A 17,034-nucleotide genomic window follows, 5' to 3' on the forward strand; every position below is an offset into this window, starting at 1 on the left:
ACTATCCAGGAACAGAATTAGTAGGAACGTCGTTCAAGTTAAGACAGAGAATAAAGAATTCACCGAGGTGTGCTCACGATCTCTGCAAAACCTTGAATTTGCGATAACCTTCTAGGAGAAAATAATTGATAAAGAATATATTCCTCTTATGATCTTATTTTTGTGGCCATTGTAATTTTATTGCAAACAGTGGCCTGTAACTTTCTTCGTCAGGGACAAAATAATTGATAGAGAATACATTCCGCTTATTTTTGTCCGTTTTCTTTTGCTTAAAATCGTGATTTTATTTTTATTCGACAGTGGGAAATTTACGATGCTTATGTTGAAGACTTACAGAAGCAGGTAAGTTCTAAGTTGCTTGAAATTCACTTCTGAATGTTGCAAAGCACGATACATGGTTTTCACCTGGTCGGGTTGATCTCGTTTTTTGTTTTTTTAATCTTTTCTATTCTTTGTTTTTATGTTATCTTTTTTAACCTATTAGGAGAAAATCAAAGAGAAAGAAAGTAGAAAGGCAAACACATTCAAGAAAGATGAGGATAAAAAGAAGAAGCTGATGCAATCTGAAGTGCAGGTTGGTTACCTTCTCAAACGCCATGGAATTAAAAAAAATATAGAACTACATTAGAACTGTGACATTTTAAACCCAATCGAATATAGAGGTGATTCCAGAGAGATGGTCATCGTGACATCAGTATTAATTGATCATTCAGCTGTTGTCTGTGTGAGATGCATGTAGCAAGAAGTTTGAGCTAGTCAGTAGCAAATTTCTATAGTGTTTTCATTCACGTGACTACCGGCCATATTGGTTTACTGAAACAAAAGAAAGTATTTGCATAAAAATAGAGCTCAATTCCCAGAGGTTTAGTTTGGGACACCAACATGGCCGCCATTTCTTTGTTTTGGGACACCAACATGGCCGCCGTGACGTCATGTGAAAACACTCTATTGAGGAGTAATGAATGTTGTGCTGCTAGTACAAATGACACAAATGTATGTTAAAGTGCTAAGTGAACCCATGAATTTCCCACTGGGCGTTAGCCCTACATGCAGTAAGGACATGGGAGACCACACGAGGCCAAAAAAAAAAAAAAATCTTTGAGAGGGTCCTCTGAGGGAATCGAACCCACGACCTCCGGATTTGACCAACCGTTGCTCTACCGATTGAGCTGCGGGGCCAGACGGGAGCAAGTCGTGGGTGATTACGGTGGTTATTGCGGCAATGTGAATGTGAAGGGTACAAATGAATGTTATGCTGCTAGCAGTAATGACTGTAGAGGATCGTAGAGGGGAAACATGTTTTTGTTAGGGACTGTGAAAAGTTCTGAAACATCATGATTGGTTGTACTGGCACTAGAAGCACTGTAAGTATTGTTAGTGGGAAATGTTGAAATAATTGGCCGTTTTCCATTCGGTTAAACGTTCCGGTTTGTAGTTTCGAAAAATGTAGGTGCCGAATGGAACGGTATTTCCCGGCTAACCGCAACCGACTTGAAAACAAACCCGTTCCGTTCACGACAAACCGAAATAACACAATCGACTTACGTAGGAGAAACTGGACCCTTGTAGGAATGGCCGAATGAACGGAATTTTCCGGTACGTTAGGACAACCTCGGGAGGTACTGTTAATCCAAAATTTCGAATTTTTTTCTCGAAAATTTCTGTTCCATATGATAACACCCCGCATTTCTGCCGGGAATTTTTCTGGAATGGAAAGCGACCAATTTTTTTTTTTTTCTGTTCTCGAGCTGTTTTCAACACAAGGGTTCCATGCTCACAAACAGACTACATAGTGAAGAAATACAAGGATTTGTATGGAATTTATTGCGGTTTTTAGGAAGTGAAAGAACAATTTCAGTAAACAGTTTGTAAAGTTTACATACCGCATCACTCGGTTGTCCATATGTTGTTTCTTGACTGTCGGGGAGCCGCTAAGCCACATTAATTCAGCCAGTTTTTAATGTTGTGGTTTTCCCTTGTTTGGTAAGGGCAATGATAACATAAAATGTCACAGCACTCCTGTTATTATTTTTTGTGTTTAATCAGGGTGATGACATTTCAAGGATCTCCAAACCGTGCAAGATAGTGGAGAGAATGGTGAACCAGAACACATTCGATGATATTGCACAAGGTAAACCATCACCTTTTTTTATTGAAATATGACCAAAGAAACAAACACACGGTTGTCCTGCAATATTCGTCTTTTGCATTCGAACAGAGGTGCAGTGTATAACGTTACTGCTTTTGTCGGATTTCCTCGTAGATTTTAAGTACTGGGAAGACGCTGCAGACGAGTTTAAAGATCAGGAAGGTACTCTGCTACCACTTTGGAAATTCTCCTGTGAGAAGTCAAAGAGAATGGCAGTCACTTCACTCTGCTGGTATGTTACATTTCTGTTTTGGTAGCATTTGCCCAAGGACCCTAAATGGTAATATTCAGTGCTGTAGGATCGTATAAGAAATTGTGCGATCCTGTGAAATATTTCTGTAACGTTTGTTGGCATTAGGGAGTTTAAGAAACGAGGACGGCAACGGTAACGAGAACGCCACAAAACAATGGGCTTAATGAGCAAAAACAATTGCTCTGCACGTGCATTTTACATTTTGGTACATATCTTTGCCGTCCTCTGGAAAACAACAACGTGAAATGGCCAAATTTTAGGTTTTCTCGAAAACGGGAGCGTATGACGCAAAATCTTCTTTATTTCTCCTTACTTTGACGTCGTTCATACTAATTTAGTTCCTGGAGAGTTCGCCAGCATTTTCCAAGTTAAACAAATTTAAATGATTGCGAAAGAGTTACAAAAACGAGAAGTTTTATTTTTAAATGACGTTCTCGTTACCGTTGCTGTCCTCGTTTCTTAAACTCCCTATTCTTGTTTTCGGACAGCGAAAGTTTGCCTGCTAGAGGGATGCGTTTTGCACTAGACCCCGAGTTAAGCCTGGTTTTCATATGTCGGGAAATTCTCAGACGTTAAATTAGCTTGTTTGCTTTCCCTGTAGGAGTCCAAAATACCATGACCTTTTTGGAGTTGGACACGGATCATGTAAGTTTACATCTGAGCATTTTGTGGTTATCATTTCCCGGCCTTTCTTATTTATTTTTTTTTAGTACATTCCCAAGCGTTAGCTTCAGTAACTGGGCGTGATTGAATAAAAGAAAATTTCACAGCAACGAGAAGGACTCTTTATACAACTCTTTCCTTCCAAAAAGCTGTTAGCAGGATACATGAAGTACAGGCATTTGAAGTAGTGCTATGAACGAAAAATAATCACAGCATATAAGCTACATGTAATTATTTTAAACTAAAACAAGTTTTAAAAAGCTCGAGACCAGTTTTTCTCATCGCATTTCGAGATGAGTTCTTTTTAGCAAAGTTGAAAAGGTTAAAAAAAAAATTGTATAGCAAAACGTAGTTCACGCGAAAAAAACTTTAGCATTTATCGTTAACAACAAGCTGATGTGCATGTGTTTGACTTTGTTTTTAGATGACTTTTTGAAGCAAAGTAATGGAATGATCACCATGTACAGCTTGAAAAACCCTTCATTTCCAGAGTGAGTAAACAGTGCCTTGAAAGGTTCTGTTTGCATCTTCCAGGTTTTCACAAGTCTGACCGCTTCTGACAAGGGCGTTACTTTTGGCCACTGTCGCCAGTGTACATTTGATAACTGCAATTCACAAGACGATCAATACAGTCCTTAACCTTAAGTATCTCACACACACACAATAAATATACGATACAAAACACACAAAATTAGAAAAAATGGAATAGGTAATTATCCCGGGTTTTCTACCTTCAGAACAAAGGGATACCGATATTATTTAATTAGGTCTAAGGTTTGAACTTCCATTTTCTCCAAAACTTATTTAATTCATTATACTTTTGAACAATAAATAAAGGTAGAGTATTTTTATGTAACTTAACTTTAAATGACTGCAAGCTAGGCTGTATATTATTTTTTCCGGCTCTGAAAGATAGTGGATTTTCGAACTAAAGTAAAGTAATTTAAAAACTGAAACTTCTCATTGCTAATGCCCACAATTATATCTTGCACCTGTAGATATGTTACCAGTCTCATTTATATTAATGCTCCAATAAACTCCAGAATCTCCCCAAAACGATAATGGGAAAGGACAATAAAAGAATAAATGTTCTCTGTCTTCCTTGATCAGATTACAAAACGTGCACAAATCTGAATCAACTTTTCCCATTTTCTTAAGAAGAACATCTCTTGGTGTATTCTGGATTACTGATAACGTTTGTCTTTTTTCTTTGTTAGATATGTCTGTGAAACAGAGAGCGGTGTAATGTGCCTTGATTTTCATCCAGAACATCCTAATTACATCGCGGTTGGTTTTTATGACGGTAAGTTCAAAAAACAGTTACTTATCAGCAAACCTCATTGACTACATTCAGTTTGCTCATTACATAAACCATCTTTCTTTTGTTATCACCACACAGGACCTTTTGAAATCAGAAACCCGTAGCTTCTTAACAATATACAGGACGTTTGAGTGCTGAGGTTTCGAGCGTCAGCCCTTTGTCAGGGCAGATTCGCTCTGACGAAGGGCTAACGCTCGAAACCTCAGCACTCAAATCTCTTTACGGTGGCCAATTTACCTTTAGTTATCAACTCTGTTGATAAACCAAACATTCGTTTCTACTACCGGCGCAACACCACAGTTCCTTTAGAAACTAACTCCCTTGTGCAGGACGTTTGATTGACATATAAACGTAGTAAAAATGCCTCAGTTTGTATCTTATGTGCTATGTATTTCCATGCAGGGAGTGTTGGTGTGTACTCTGTAGTTCAACATGCAAACAAGATCGAGTTGGTGTACCGGTCAACGGCTAAAACCGGCAAACACACAGACCCCGTTTGGCAGGTAAGGAATGCAGATTGGTGGTGAGCATCGGGAGCCGTCAATTCTCAGTAAACTTAGGTATTTTCAGTATTAACCTTTTGATGACCTGTCTGTGTATGTATTCCGTTCCAGGTAAAATGGCAGAAAGACGATCTGGACAACAACATGAATTTCTTCTCGGTGTCTTCTGATGGCCGAATAACACAGTGGACGATTGTGAAGGTAAAAAAATGAAATACAAAATTGAACTCACAAATAAAGCTGTATAGTATACTATACCCCATAAGATACCATACCACACCATACCGTATTATACTATACCAAACCAAACCATACTATACCGTATGGTATGGTATGGTACACTGGTAGTATAGTATGGTATGGTATGGTATGTTATTTTTATAGTATAGTATAGTATAGTATAGTATAGTATAGTATAGTATAGTATAGTATAGTATAGTATAGTATAGTATAGTATAGTATAGTATAGTATAGTATAGTATAGTATAGTATAGTATAGTATAGTATAGTATAGTATTTAACAAATAGATTCCATAATGCCGTGCGTCTGTACTCTGATAACGCACAGATGACGTCAAAACGTGGTGAGAACAAAGAAGCCGAGCCGCAGGCGAGTAGCGTGACTGATGTTCTCACCACGTTTTGACGTCCTCTGTGCGTTATCAGAGTACAGACCCACGTCAAAATGGAATCTATTTGTTTTATACAATAACCAAGACATTTCAACACATTTCGTGAGCGAGCATCGCGTTGCCTGAGCTGAGTCAAAACTTTTCCAGCAAACTCAGTTTTAGACTACTACACACAAGCAATTGTGATCTTCTAAATTAGAGTATAATCGGAAAGAATTTCACTAACAATTTTTTCAAAACTAACCTTTATTCCAGAAGGAAATCCTGACCCCAAAATATTACAGCATGCAAGTCGCTTCATTGCAATTTGAAATCGATTACTTGCTATTACCGGATTTTTATCGGCGACATATTTCGAAAAATATTTGCTTCGTTTCCACGTCACATCAAAGTTCTAGCTTTCCTATCCTGGTTGACGTCACCCTCAACGGTCTTTGTTCAATTTTTTATTGGGCAGTTTTCCTTTCCTGCGAAAATTTGCCTGTTTTTGTCCGCTACTCGCAAAAACAGTTTGCAAAACTTTGTTGACCAGTCGCACTGGCTGGACTCTAGACTCTGATCACGTGTGCCGGTCACATTACTCGATGACGTCAATCGTGCGTCTATACTCTAATCACACACTCCTCTAGACCAATCAAAACGCGAGTTTTACACAGTTCATTGTATAATATAGTGTGGTATGGTATGTTATTGTATGTTATAGTATAGTGTGGTATGTTATTGTATAGCATAGCATAGCATAGCATAGCATGTTATTGTATGTTATAGTATAGCATGGTATGGTATGGTTTATCGTGGCGCACAGTTGCTCACTATTAGCTCACTATTAGACATAGGCTTACACCGCATCCATTTCTGTATTATTGCTCATGTGCAGAACCATAACGCACCGCTTCTTTTTATAAGACTTTGTTACTTAAATTCCTTGATTACGCTTAGATATCTAGTAACGTTTTAGTATAAAATACAGTAGCTTTTTTCCTTACGTTAATTGCGATATTGCCTGTTGTTGTTACTTAGAGTGAATTGAGGCATACGGATATTATCACCTTAAGGCAGGGGAGCGCCACCGAAGGAGAAGGTGACAGTACACAGCTTCCTAATCTAGGTTAGTATTATGGTAACTGAATTAGTCACTTACATGTCTTAATATGCTATTTATCCTCAATATATCTAATGAAATTAAGGAGTACTCTTTGTCCTTTTTAAAATTTAAATTCAGTTAGTGATGGAAAATAAAACTGTGGACTATGTTTAAGTTTGAACCCAACCATAGAGTGAACGAACGAATGAAAGAACAAACGACAGAAGGAATCAACGAACAGGCAAGGCAAGAGACACACAAACAAACAAAACACAACACTGTTGTTGTTGTTGTTGTTGATGATGATGATGATGATGATGATGATGATGATGATCCCTGTCCCTTGAAGGGCTTTTCAGGGATAATGAAACAAACCGCTTAGGAACGAACATTTCAAATACAGCATCACATGGTTAAGAATACTAGCTGATAGGAGATAGACCAGCTGGTTATCAGTTTACAAGTGAAGCGGAGGAGTTGAACTCGGAGCTACCGAGACTCAACTTCAGCAAGTGGACAGAGCGAGACTTGAACCTGAGACCTTCGGATTACAAATCCGGTGCGCTAATCGCTCGGCGAAGCTGCCTCCACCTACTTATTTTACTAAGACTTTGCTCCTTTGCAAACTGCTTTTAATATTTGTGAAACAGGCATGTGACTTTCAATGTTATTTAAACTGCTCTTTGGTGGAATTTTACAGGTTTGATCCAAAACCCTAAATTTGCAGCAGTTAAACCTTAAATACTAAAACTTCTGAACCAAACCGGCATATTTGAAGCACGTGCTACAAAATTGTTATTTTTAGTCTTTGCAAACCTACAAAACTCAGGTTGTAGCCGTTTATGAATACGATATAGGTTTAAATCTACGTTTATATTTCACAAACGTATTTTCCTAACAGTCATGTTTACATATCTGCAGGTTGTGGCACTGCGTTTGATTTTCATAAAACCATGGACTACATGTTTCTTGTTGGTGAGTAGAAATTAAGTTAACCCAACATCTTTGTGCATTTACTACGATATAGAAGTGCAGAACTAGCCATACACTGTGATTTATTCTGGAAGCAGTTATACTTTCTTTGAATTCCTTAGAAGTCCAGAAAATGACTCCCCAGAATTAGTCCGGTAAGAACTCTTTTAGGTTACATTTAATTATCTTGTTTTCTCTCTGTTTATCAGGCACTGAAGAAGGAAAGATCCACAAGTGTTCCAAGACATACTCAAGTCAGTTTCTGGAAACATACGATGTAAGGATCATTGTATTTTGCCCCTTTCACACCAACTAAACATGTTTCGTTAATCATAAACAGAAAACTTAAAGAGGCATTGTCACGGAGATTGGTCTATGAAACGAAATGATTTTTCCAAGGAAGAATAAACTTTGATCAATTTTTTGGCGACTTCTCCAAAATACACAGGAGGAGCTCTTTTCAAGTTGCAATCAATTTTCATCCACGCCGTCCGCAGCCAAAGATGATTTGTACTAATTTTTGTGCCCTAGTCGGTTTACTGTTAACAAAACTGGAGCATTATTTCAATGTTTCCGTCGACACAAATGTGCTTTGTAGCTATTCAAAGTGACACATAAAATTAGTAGGTGACGTTGCCCCTTTAAAGACTGAATCTTACATAGGGCCTAAGTAAGACCTAGCTTAATCTTCCTTTATTGTAAATTTGAAGTCGAAAAACATCAACAGGCAACGTCTATGAAGATAACAGCTTTGAACCTGGCTTAGTTGAAACAGTTTACGTATTTTAGGTTTGGTAGGAACAAGGCATTAGCTCTCTCTTGATGGCATTATCATGTCAGTTCGTTTCTTTTCACTTCACGTTAACCCGTTATTATATATACTTTTTATTCATTTCAGGCACATCACATGGCGGTTTACTCAGTCAAGTGGAATCACTTTCACCCCAAGATCTTCATTTCGTGCAGCGCAGATTGGACGGTGAAAATTTGGGATCATCATTACCTGTAAGTCAGTTTACCAGGTTCCATGTTTTTTCCGCGCGTTGAACTTCGTGGCCGAACTGATTTAAATCTTGTTTCTTTCATTATGGTTCTAACATTGAGTCCGTGGATGACATCGTACCATGTTCAAATGAAAGTTACTCTACAAGGTGATAGTTGGTGGATGAAATCCTAAAAATGTGACCGTTCAAGACAAAATGGTTGCAACGTTTCATTCTGTGTTCAGTGGAAGTTCTTGAAGTCTGTTCATTGAAATGAAAGCCTTTTCAAATACATTCTTGTAGTTGTAAAACAGCCATTCAAAAAGATGCTACTGAAAAGCATTGTCTAGTGGAACCGTTCAGTTTTCAATTTTTTTGTGAGAGGAAATTAACGGTAGTGGTCAAAACTACTATACTCAAACAGGACTCACCAAACCACAAAATAGATGGTGGTCCTCTTTCTGCACCCTCTTCCTCAACCTCAAAAGATGGTATCTTTATTGCATAATTACTCCTCTATCCAGCAGTAAAAAATGACAATGAGATTCAAACCCCGCTTTTCTTGTTTATCCAGCAATGCTGACTCTTGCTAACTGAATATTTCTGTGTGAACTCAAATTGTAAAGCCAATAAAATTTTGTCGGTAATGTTCATGAGATAGGTGGTGTCTTCGATAACCCCCTTCCCCAGACAAGATGGGTCCTCTTCGAACAAACTTGTTATCACCAGTTCCCTTAAGGATATTTCGTTTCTTTGAGGAGGTGTAAGAAGAGGAAAACAGTCACCCTTGGGAGTGGCTTCGTGACAATTAACATGAAGGAAGAGCAAACGTTGCTAACCTCGTTGTTGTTGTTGTTGTTTACAGTGAGCCCATGTTTACGTTTGATCTTAACAACTCTGTTGGTGATGTGGCCTGGGCGCCTTACGCCTCCACAGTGTTTGCAGCTTGTACAACTGATGGACGGGTAAGACTACAAAATACGTTCTTTCGCTGTCTTTTAGCTGCAAAAAATTTAAAATGGCATTGGTTTATCAAGAGAGTGTATAACGAAAGGTAATTTGGCCACCGTAAGGAGATTAAAATGTGACATAAATTGGGTCTTTTATTTGTTTGATCCAGACTGTTTCGAGTTTCTTGATAAAAATATTAATTATTAATACAGTAATAGCATTTATTTATCCACGATAAAAAATAGAGCTGATGTGGCCGTGTCATTTCAACAAAGCAACAAAAAATAGTATACAAGCCTACTCTATCGAATTTTATGTAAATTTTTAAAATAAAATACATAAAATTCAACGTCTTATGGTATTTTTGAAACACCTGACGTCCGGTATTGGCCTAGTTCGATTATCTACGGAGTTCCACAAAGATATCGCCTTATAACTTGTTGATTTATGAAGAAAGTCAGTATTAGGTTTTGGTATCGTAAAAGTAAATTTTCTTCGAAGATTGTATTCACACTCATACTTTATTGGAAAATGGGAACGATTAGTAGGAACAAGAGATAAAAGATGCTTGCCCGGGGGGGGACTCCCATAAAAAAAAATGACGGGGGTGATGGTCGGAAATTTTGAAAAGAACCCCTTAAAGGTACCAGAATTCTGTTTTGCGGGCGTGGTCGGAACAATTTTTTACCCCTAAGAGGGAGTCACGAATGAGACAAATTAAAATCAGTTGACAATTACTTCCTCTCATATTTTTCGGCTCAATACCCTAAAAGGTACCACCATACCTCTGACGGAAGTCAGAGAAGTATTTTAGATTTTAGCACCCCAAGGAGTACCAAACCACGAATTTTAACCCCCTAAAAGGTACGACGATTACCCCCGTCACTTTTGTGTAGGAGTCCCCTCCCCCCCTCCTCCCGGGAGTACTTGCCATGAGACTGTTATTAGACGCGAAATGGATAAACACGAGCATTATGCGTCTTGTGCTTAATGTTTTTCTCTCTCTCAAATAACCCCATTGTGATGTTGTTGTTATAGGTTTATGTCTATGACCTGAATGTGAACAAGTATGAACCTTTATGCGAACAATCAGGTGAGAACATACGTGGATGACCTCGCTTTTTCAAGTGGTGTTCTTTTGTGACAAACCGTTTCAACTTCAACCGGTTTTTGTTGCTTGGTTACTTTATAAACTGTTTCTGGTTGAAACAGTTGATACCTGTTACACGATGATACGCACCCGTTTCAACCGAGTTCAGTGACGTTTGCAAAAACTGGCGCACTAAAGCAACCGAAAACCCAACCAAAGGCCAACCAACCCGAAGCGGCTGATTCCAATACAACACTACCTTAACTCTTGGAGTGTGTCTTGTGCCGTTTGAACAGATATATTAAAAGACAAATTAAAAGGTACCGTTACCACTACGACAGGGAGTGCATGGGCAAAAATGTATTGGCATTTATGTCGAGACAATGCCATTTTTATTAGTTCAGGACAATACAAAGGCGCCCGCTATTCGCGAAGATTTAGAGACACCTCACGAGGCTGTGCTTTTCTTCCGAATACGTAAAATTCGGAAGATAAGCCCCTCCGAAAATAACCCGACCCTCCCCCAATTCTCAGGGGCAAACATCTATCCTATAATAGTTCCTCCCAATTGTAATTGAAGTCTACAAACTGTAACTGTTATACTAGAGTGATTTTACTTAACCCGTCCAATAGGTGAGGTAAACACGCTATTATGCACTAATTCCATTGTCTTCTTTTGTTAACTTTTAGCAATTTGGTACTAGTTGTTATTCTCTGTTTCACGGGCCAAGTAAAATCGTTCAAGGATTTTTTTTTTAAACTTATCTAGAAAAGTGTTACATTATGGACCTTAAACAACTACAGCAGCAACGCCAACGAAAAGTCACTTGAAAACATAAATTCTCGTTATTGGAGCTAAGAAAAGAGTCACCGATATTGTTCAAAATTCAAACCGAACGTTTGTTCAAACGGAAAGCGACAATGAAACAACCTAGAATTTGGTAATTTTGCGTTGTTGTTTTTATTACGCACGTGCAAGAGCTATTGTACTGCATGCTCAAGGCTAATTAATTATGTTTTTACGTCATGATTTTAAGTGCACGTGCGGAGCATTGTTCTTTGATTGGCTGAGGATGTTGGGGAGCAAAACTGAAAGATGCCAAAAACAAAAACAAACAAAACAAACAGCAATGATCTTGTTTTGCTAGCTATACAGGGCCCAGTTAATCAAAGCCCGATTAAGCTAATCCTGGATTAACGCAAACTTTGACTCGAGTTTAATTGCTAATGAATTCTTCCAAAAGATTTTTGGCCCTCAGTTTTTACTTAGACTTTTCTTTACCTTTAGCTCGAAATTAGCCTTTAAAACCATTTTTAATGAGTGAGATGAAAGCCTCGATTAACTTCTAATTGTGGATTAGCGTTAATCGGCTTTCGGACAACCCGGCCCAGATTTCGTGTTTTGTTACCTGCCTCAGAAATTTAAGGGAAGCTTTTATAATGCGCTTCGGCTATTGAGAAATCTAGAATAACAAGACATCATCAAGTCTTAAACTGGAAACAGCTTTTGCGTTCCTGGCAAAACGTTTTTACAAAGTCCTCAAGACAAATAATGCATCTTGAGTTTTGTTGTTTTCGTCTGAGCTGACCTGCGCTGCGAGTAGAGGTACGTGGTTGCCCTGTGTAGTACACACAGTGACCAAGTGCTTCAGTCTGCTCGCAGGGTAGAGTTAACCTTGTCACAAATTCAAAACGGAATCTATTCTAATGACCTCAAATGAACTCTTTTGCAAATTAAAGCACGAGTTTGGCAGCAAAAAACTCACGTCAGACTTTGCCAGTTTCCAGTTCGTGCATTATGATTTGTGCTATTTTCAAACCTATCTCTCTCGCGCGCAAATCTTGGCTGGTACTTAAGTTCAAATGTCTTTCTCCTGAGATTTGAAACTCTTTGAATAAGAGCCTCGGTGTGAGGGCAGTGGTGAATCACCAGCGAGGTGTTGGGCGGAATAAAACTTTTTGCCAATGAGATTATGTAAGAGTTCGAACTCCCGTCGAATTTAAATAAAAGCTGTTCAAATTCAAACTCTCTCATTGAACGTTTTGATCAGACTTTATTTTCTCTATATACAAACTTCTCTCTTTCGTAAATAACTTGGCACTGCTAAAGTTGCTAAAATTACTACAAGGATCCCATTTACTGTTAGCTACTAAATGAGCTGTGTGCATAATTTGATTTATTTCAACAGTGGCCAATAAGAAAAGAACAAAGCTTACTCACTTGGCTTTCAACCCTGAATATCCAGTACTTGTAGTCGGAGACGACAGGTAAGCTTCCCATCAGTGTACCATGGAACAGTTGTATTCAGTTTTCACCCAGTTGATTTCCAACACTAGGCCAAATTCCACGCCAAAGGTTCCATACCTTGAAACTTTGCTCAATAAGCGCACGTTGCCATGGTGCACCAATAGGCACTGCGAACAAAATACTACAGTTGGTATAATGCATCAGTCAATTCCAGTATTGTCCATCTTCACCCGTGGCAACCACAGGGCATTTGCCGATGATGTAATCCCATATCAGGGTAATTTTATATCAGCAGGGCTTTTTTGGGGGGAGGGAGGGGGGTGGAGGGGATGATTGTTTCGTCTTCATTTGTCTGCTCTTCGTTCTGACCAGGAGACATTAAACGCTTTCTTGTTCCCATCATGGGGAAAATGCAGATACCCAAGGGTCATTTGCAAGAGGGGACGGGGGAGGGGGGGTTCACTGGTGGAATCCACTGTACATCATCATCATCATCATCATCATCATCATCTTTATTTAAAAACACGGTAAATGCATCAGGCATTAACTATTTAATACCGAAATAGATAGTGACTCTTGCATATACCCGAAATTCTTAGTGTACGAAAACTCTTAAAGAAGCGTACAGAAGAGTTCTAAAAACTTCAAACCTAGCATACACAATGTAGTTAGTACATGGACGAATTTCGCCAAATATAGGGCTTTCTATGTGCCTACTGGCTCTGTTAGGTTCGCAAGGTTATTATGGTAATATGTACAGCCGCCATCTTTCTCCGTACTGTGGACAAGAAGACGTATACCCCTGGGATGGACTACCATTCTGTATACTTTATTTGGAAGAAGCAATTTTCCCAGTCGCTTCCATTTATGGTAACCTGAGATAAACCTCGCCTCATGGAAGCGCTCAAAATTATACTAACTCGTACATAGTCGCTCAGAGAAATGTCCTTCAATCCGCACATCATGCCACCCCAAGTATTTTCTGGAAATGTTTCTTTGCTTGTGCTTGGTCCAATTTATTTAGTTACGTTTACCTTGTTTGTTAACAGGGGCCACGTAACAGCTTTGAAGATGTCGCCAAATCTCAGAAAAGCAACACAACCCAAGGTATGTCATGATTGTGAGAGCTGCTTTGTTGTACAGCGCATGCAGCTTAAATCAGGCCTCACATACACGGGTGTTGTTTCTATTTCTATTGGTATGGCGAAGGGAGGTGAGGTAGGATTAAACCAAGCCATATAGCTGTTTATCTATATAGGAGGCCTCGTGAAGCCTAGCCCACGGTTAAGGATGGTGCCTACTATTGTTACTGCGCATACGTTCTGCGCATCGCAAGATACTCGGGTTTCCTATGGGTGGTGCCTACTAACACAGGAGTATTTTTGCGCGGTTTAAAACTATGCGGATAAAGCAGAACTTACCAAATGCCTTTGGTGTCTCAAAAGAAAATTGGGGGTGACCATGCATTTTTCAGAGAAAATTAAGCTTCAATTTCGGAAAAAATCCCATACACTGCTTTATATTTTGGCACTTTTTAGAGATATTGTTGCTTAATTATCTCTGAAAAATGCGTGGTTACCCCCAGTTTTCTTTTTGGATTCCAATAGGCCTTGCTAAGATCTGCTTTTCCCGCATAGTCATTAACCGCACAAAAATACTTCGGTATTAGTAGGCACCGTCCTTAAGAGATCATCTCATACGGGCAGGTTCCTCTTGAGGTTCAACTCCTAAGGTCTTGGCCGTACGTACAAACTTTTGCCCCAGAGATAGCGCTTTCATTTATCTAATACAAAAACAATGTTTCCCTTTCCCATACCTCGAAGCACAGAAAAATATTCCGATGCCTACGTTATTGATGTAGCAGGACGTTTCACACTTAACTTTTTCTTTGCATTGGTGCCAGGAATTCCTGTTCAGTTTGTGCTAACTTTTCTATGGATTTAATTGCTTCCCCTCACGGTCGACAGTCTAGTTTTGCGATCCTTACAATACTAAAATTCAAATTTTGCTACCCTTTGGCCTTCGAGGGTAAAAAAGACCAAAAAAGAAACTGATTTTGGTCGAAGACTTACTGTGTACCGATTATATGAACCCATCTCCCGGTTCGAGACTGATCTTTACGTTTGTGTAGTTTGCTTTTACAAGCAATCTATGTCCAACATTGTATCTCTTCATCTAGGTGTATAAGTGGATACAGGGCAACCCCTACTACTCTACTACCCTTATTACTCTGGGGTATCCCTGTGATGGATAGCGTCTAATCTAGGGGGGAGGGGGGGGGGGGTAGCAGCAGTACTCCTTATTGTTTCGTACCACAAACACCGGGTTCATCTATGGACTTGTGGGTCACTTTTGGCGTGGCCAAGATGTGACGTTTACCTTACTAAGCAAATAAGGGCGATCCTCGGTTAAAAGTCCTTCATTCACGTGTTAGAGACAGAAAGGTTTGAGCGGAAAAAGTACTTTCTTCTCGCCTCAACTCAAACTAGCACCCGTTGTGAACACATCATTGCTAAATACTAAAACCTAACTAAACATATCACATATAAACGTTTAACTCGTGGATAGTATCACCCATTTCATACGCATGCAAGTATTGTTGTCGCTTGTTGTATCTCTAATGTGCTCTAACTGACTCCTCAGTCGCTCACTCACTCACTTTGTTCGTACTTGGTTCTTTCAAGGAGGAGATTCCTCTTGTGGTTCTCACTCAAGCTGCAGATTCCGATGAAGACGAACCTTGTTCACCGCCTCCGATAGTCGTCTCCCCCGTATGGTTTCTCTATGCTAACTTTAATCTTTAACTCTTTAAAAACGTAACTCAGTTGATTATTGTTCTGCAAAGCATTCTGTTAATACCCTATTCTTGTCTTTAACTCTGATTCCCAAGAATAACCAAGCTCTGATTTTTCCAGTTTACATCATCAATCAGTTTACGAGCAGATAGGTTGTGAGAAAATGGACATGACTGATCACACAAGGATATTGCCTTGATCATGATGTACAACTAACCATCTTAGAACTAAGGCGGCTAAATTCTCCTAACCCTATGCAAAAGACGTAATTGATCTTAAACTAAATCTACCATCTTCATTGCACGAAACGAAAAGTTCTTATCTTGAAACTTTGTGTTTTTTCCAATTTCTGTCTCTCTTTGCACACTTGGACGTAATGAATTATCTTTTTTCGGCTTACTGGCCTCTTCCCTTTGCTCTCACAAAAATCTTTCTCGCTTCATTTGCACAACGCGAGGTCGTGTTCGCTGAAACTTTATTGTTGTCTTTTTCGGCCGGTTACATTGAAGTTGTTACAGTGCTTTGTCATTTGATCATCTGGTGTCATCGATAACTTTGGCTCGTTTTATCTTGCTTTTCATTACGTCTGTGCATGCGGCCAGTTTGAATAAAGCTATTTAAGGACTGGTTTGTCTGTCTGACTTGGAGCGAATTTTGTTTTGTTTCAGGAGAAAGCCAAAGGACCCGAAAACGAAGTGGCCAAAATGGAGAAGCTGTTAAGTCTTGTGAGAGAACCTTCGGCCAAGAATTGATTATGTCACACTGCACACACTGCCTAATAAAAGAAAACAAATAACCACACGTGGAGAGAATCACAGTGTAAAAACAAATGGCGTCCGTTCGTTGTAAAAAGCTTGTTTGTTTGGAAAGTTTGACGTGTTTTTGATGAAATCGTGCATGCGCTCACGAAAAACGTAGTAATATTGCTTTACAGCGTCCAGAAACAAGTAGCTTCATTCATTTCTTCCTTCAATTGTTTGTGTGTAAGCCTTTTCAGTTTTATTTTGCATTCCCCAAAAGAAGAAAAGAGCTATAAAATCCTTTGTATATATATTTTAATGGTGTAGAGTCATTCGATTGGTGGTCGTACAAGGAACGAAGGTACTTTACGACAAGTGGTGTCTTATTGGTTTTTGTAAGAAATCCAGTATTGGTGAATAAATATTGTTTTTATTCCAACTATGCAATGTTAATTTCTTTCGCCACTTCATCGTCTTTCCCATTTCTCAGTTTCCAGCGCACTCAAGCTTTTTAAAACATCAAAATATAGTCAGGTATGCCCAATCGCCGCAAAGAAAAAGAAAAATTTCAGAAAAAAATGCTTTAATATTCTCTTTTGAGATTTTGCTTTTTCTTTGCGGTGATTAAAAATGGCCATGTTTACATGAAG

At 38.9% G+C, this 17,034-nt stretch overlaps 1 protein-coding gene across 1 annotated transcript in view; it reads left to right on the forward strand.

Annotated features, from left to right (window-relative positions):
- LOC146467998 (dynein intermediate chain 2, ciliary-like) overlaps window positions 1-16,826 on the forward strand; it is a 33,506-nt gene extending 16,680 nt beyond the window's left edge. The window contains exons 10-27 of the mRNA XM_085124744.1: window positions 301-342; window positions 485-574; window positions 2,047-2,131; window positions 2,264-2,381; window positions 3,004-3,047; window positions 3,490-3,556; window positions 4,283-4,368; window positions 4,789-4,889; window positions 5,001-5,090; window positions 6,542-6,629; window positions 7,527-7,580; window positions 7,787-7,854; window positions 8,476-8,582; window positions 9,426-9,525; window positions 10,550-10,604; window positions 12,791-12,869; window positions 13,899-13,956; window positions 16,313-16,826. Of these exons, the coding sequence (XP_084980870.1) occupies window positions 301-342; window positions 485-574; window positions 2,047-2,131; window positions 2,264-2,381; window positions 3,004-3,047; window positions 3,490-3,556; window positions 4,283-4,368; window positions 4,789-4,889; window positions 5,001-5,090; window positions 6,542-6,629; window positions 7,527-7,580; window positions 7,787-7,854; window positions 8,476-8,582; window positions 9,426-9,525; window positions 10,550-10,604; window positions 12,791-12,869; window positions 13,899-13,956; window positions 16,313-16,396 (1,416 nt within the window). The 3' untranslated portion in view covers window positions 16,397-16,826. The remainder of the gene's footprint in view (window positions 1-300; window positions 343-484; window positions 575-2,046; window positions 2,132-2,263; window positions 2,382-3,003; window positions 3,048-3,489; window positions 3,557-4,282; window positions 4,369-4,788; window positions 4,890-5,000; window positions 5,091-6,541; window positions 6,630-7,526; window positions 7,581-7,786; window positions 7,855-8,475; window positions 8,583-9,425; window positions 9,526-10,549; window positions 10,605-12,790; window positions 12,870-13,898; window positions 13,957-16,312) is intronic.
- The last annotated feature ends 208 nt before the right edge of the window (window positions 16,827-17,034 follow it).

Source organism: Pavona decussata, unplaced genomic scaffold (genome assembly GCF_977016875.1).
Source record: "Pavona decussata unplaced genomic scaffold, jaPavDecu1.1 SCAFFOLD_133, whole genome shotgun sequence".
Classification (NCBI taxonomy): Eukaryota; Metazoa; Cnidaria; class Anthozoa; order Scleractinia; family Agariciidae; genus Pavona; species Pavona decussata.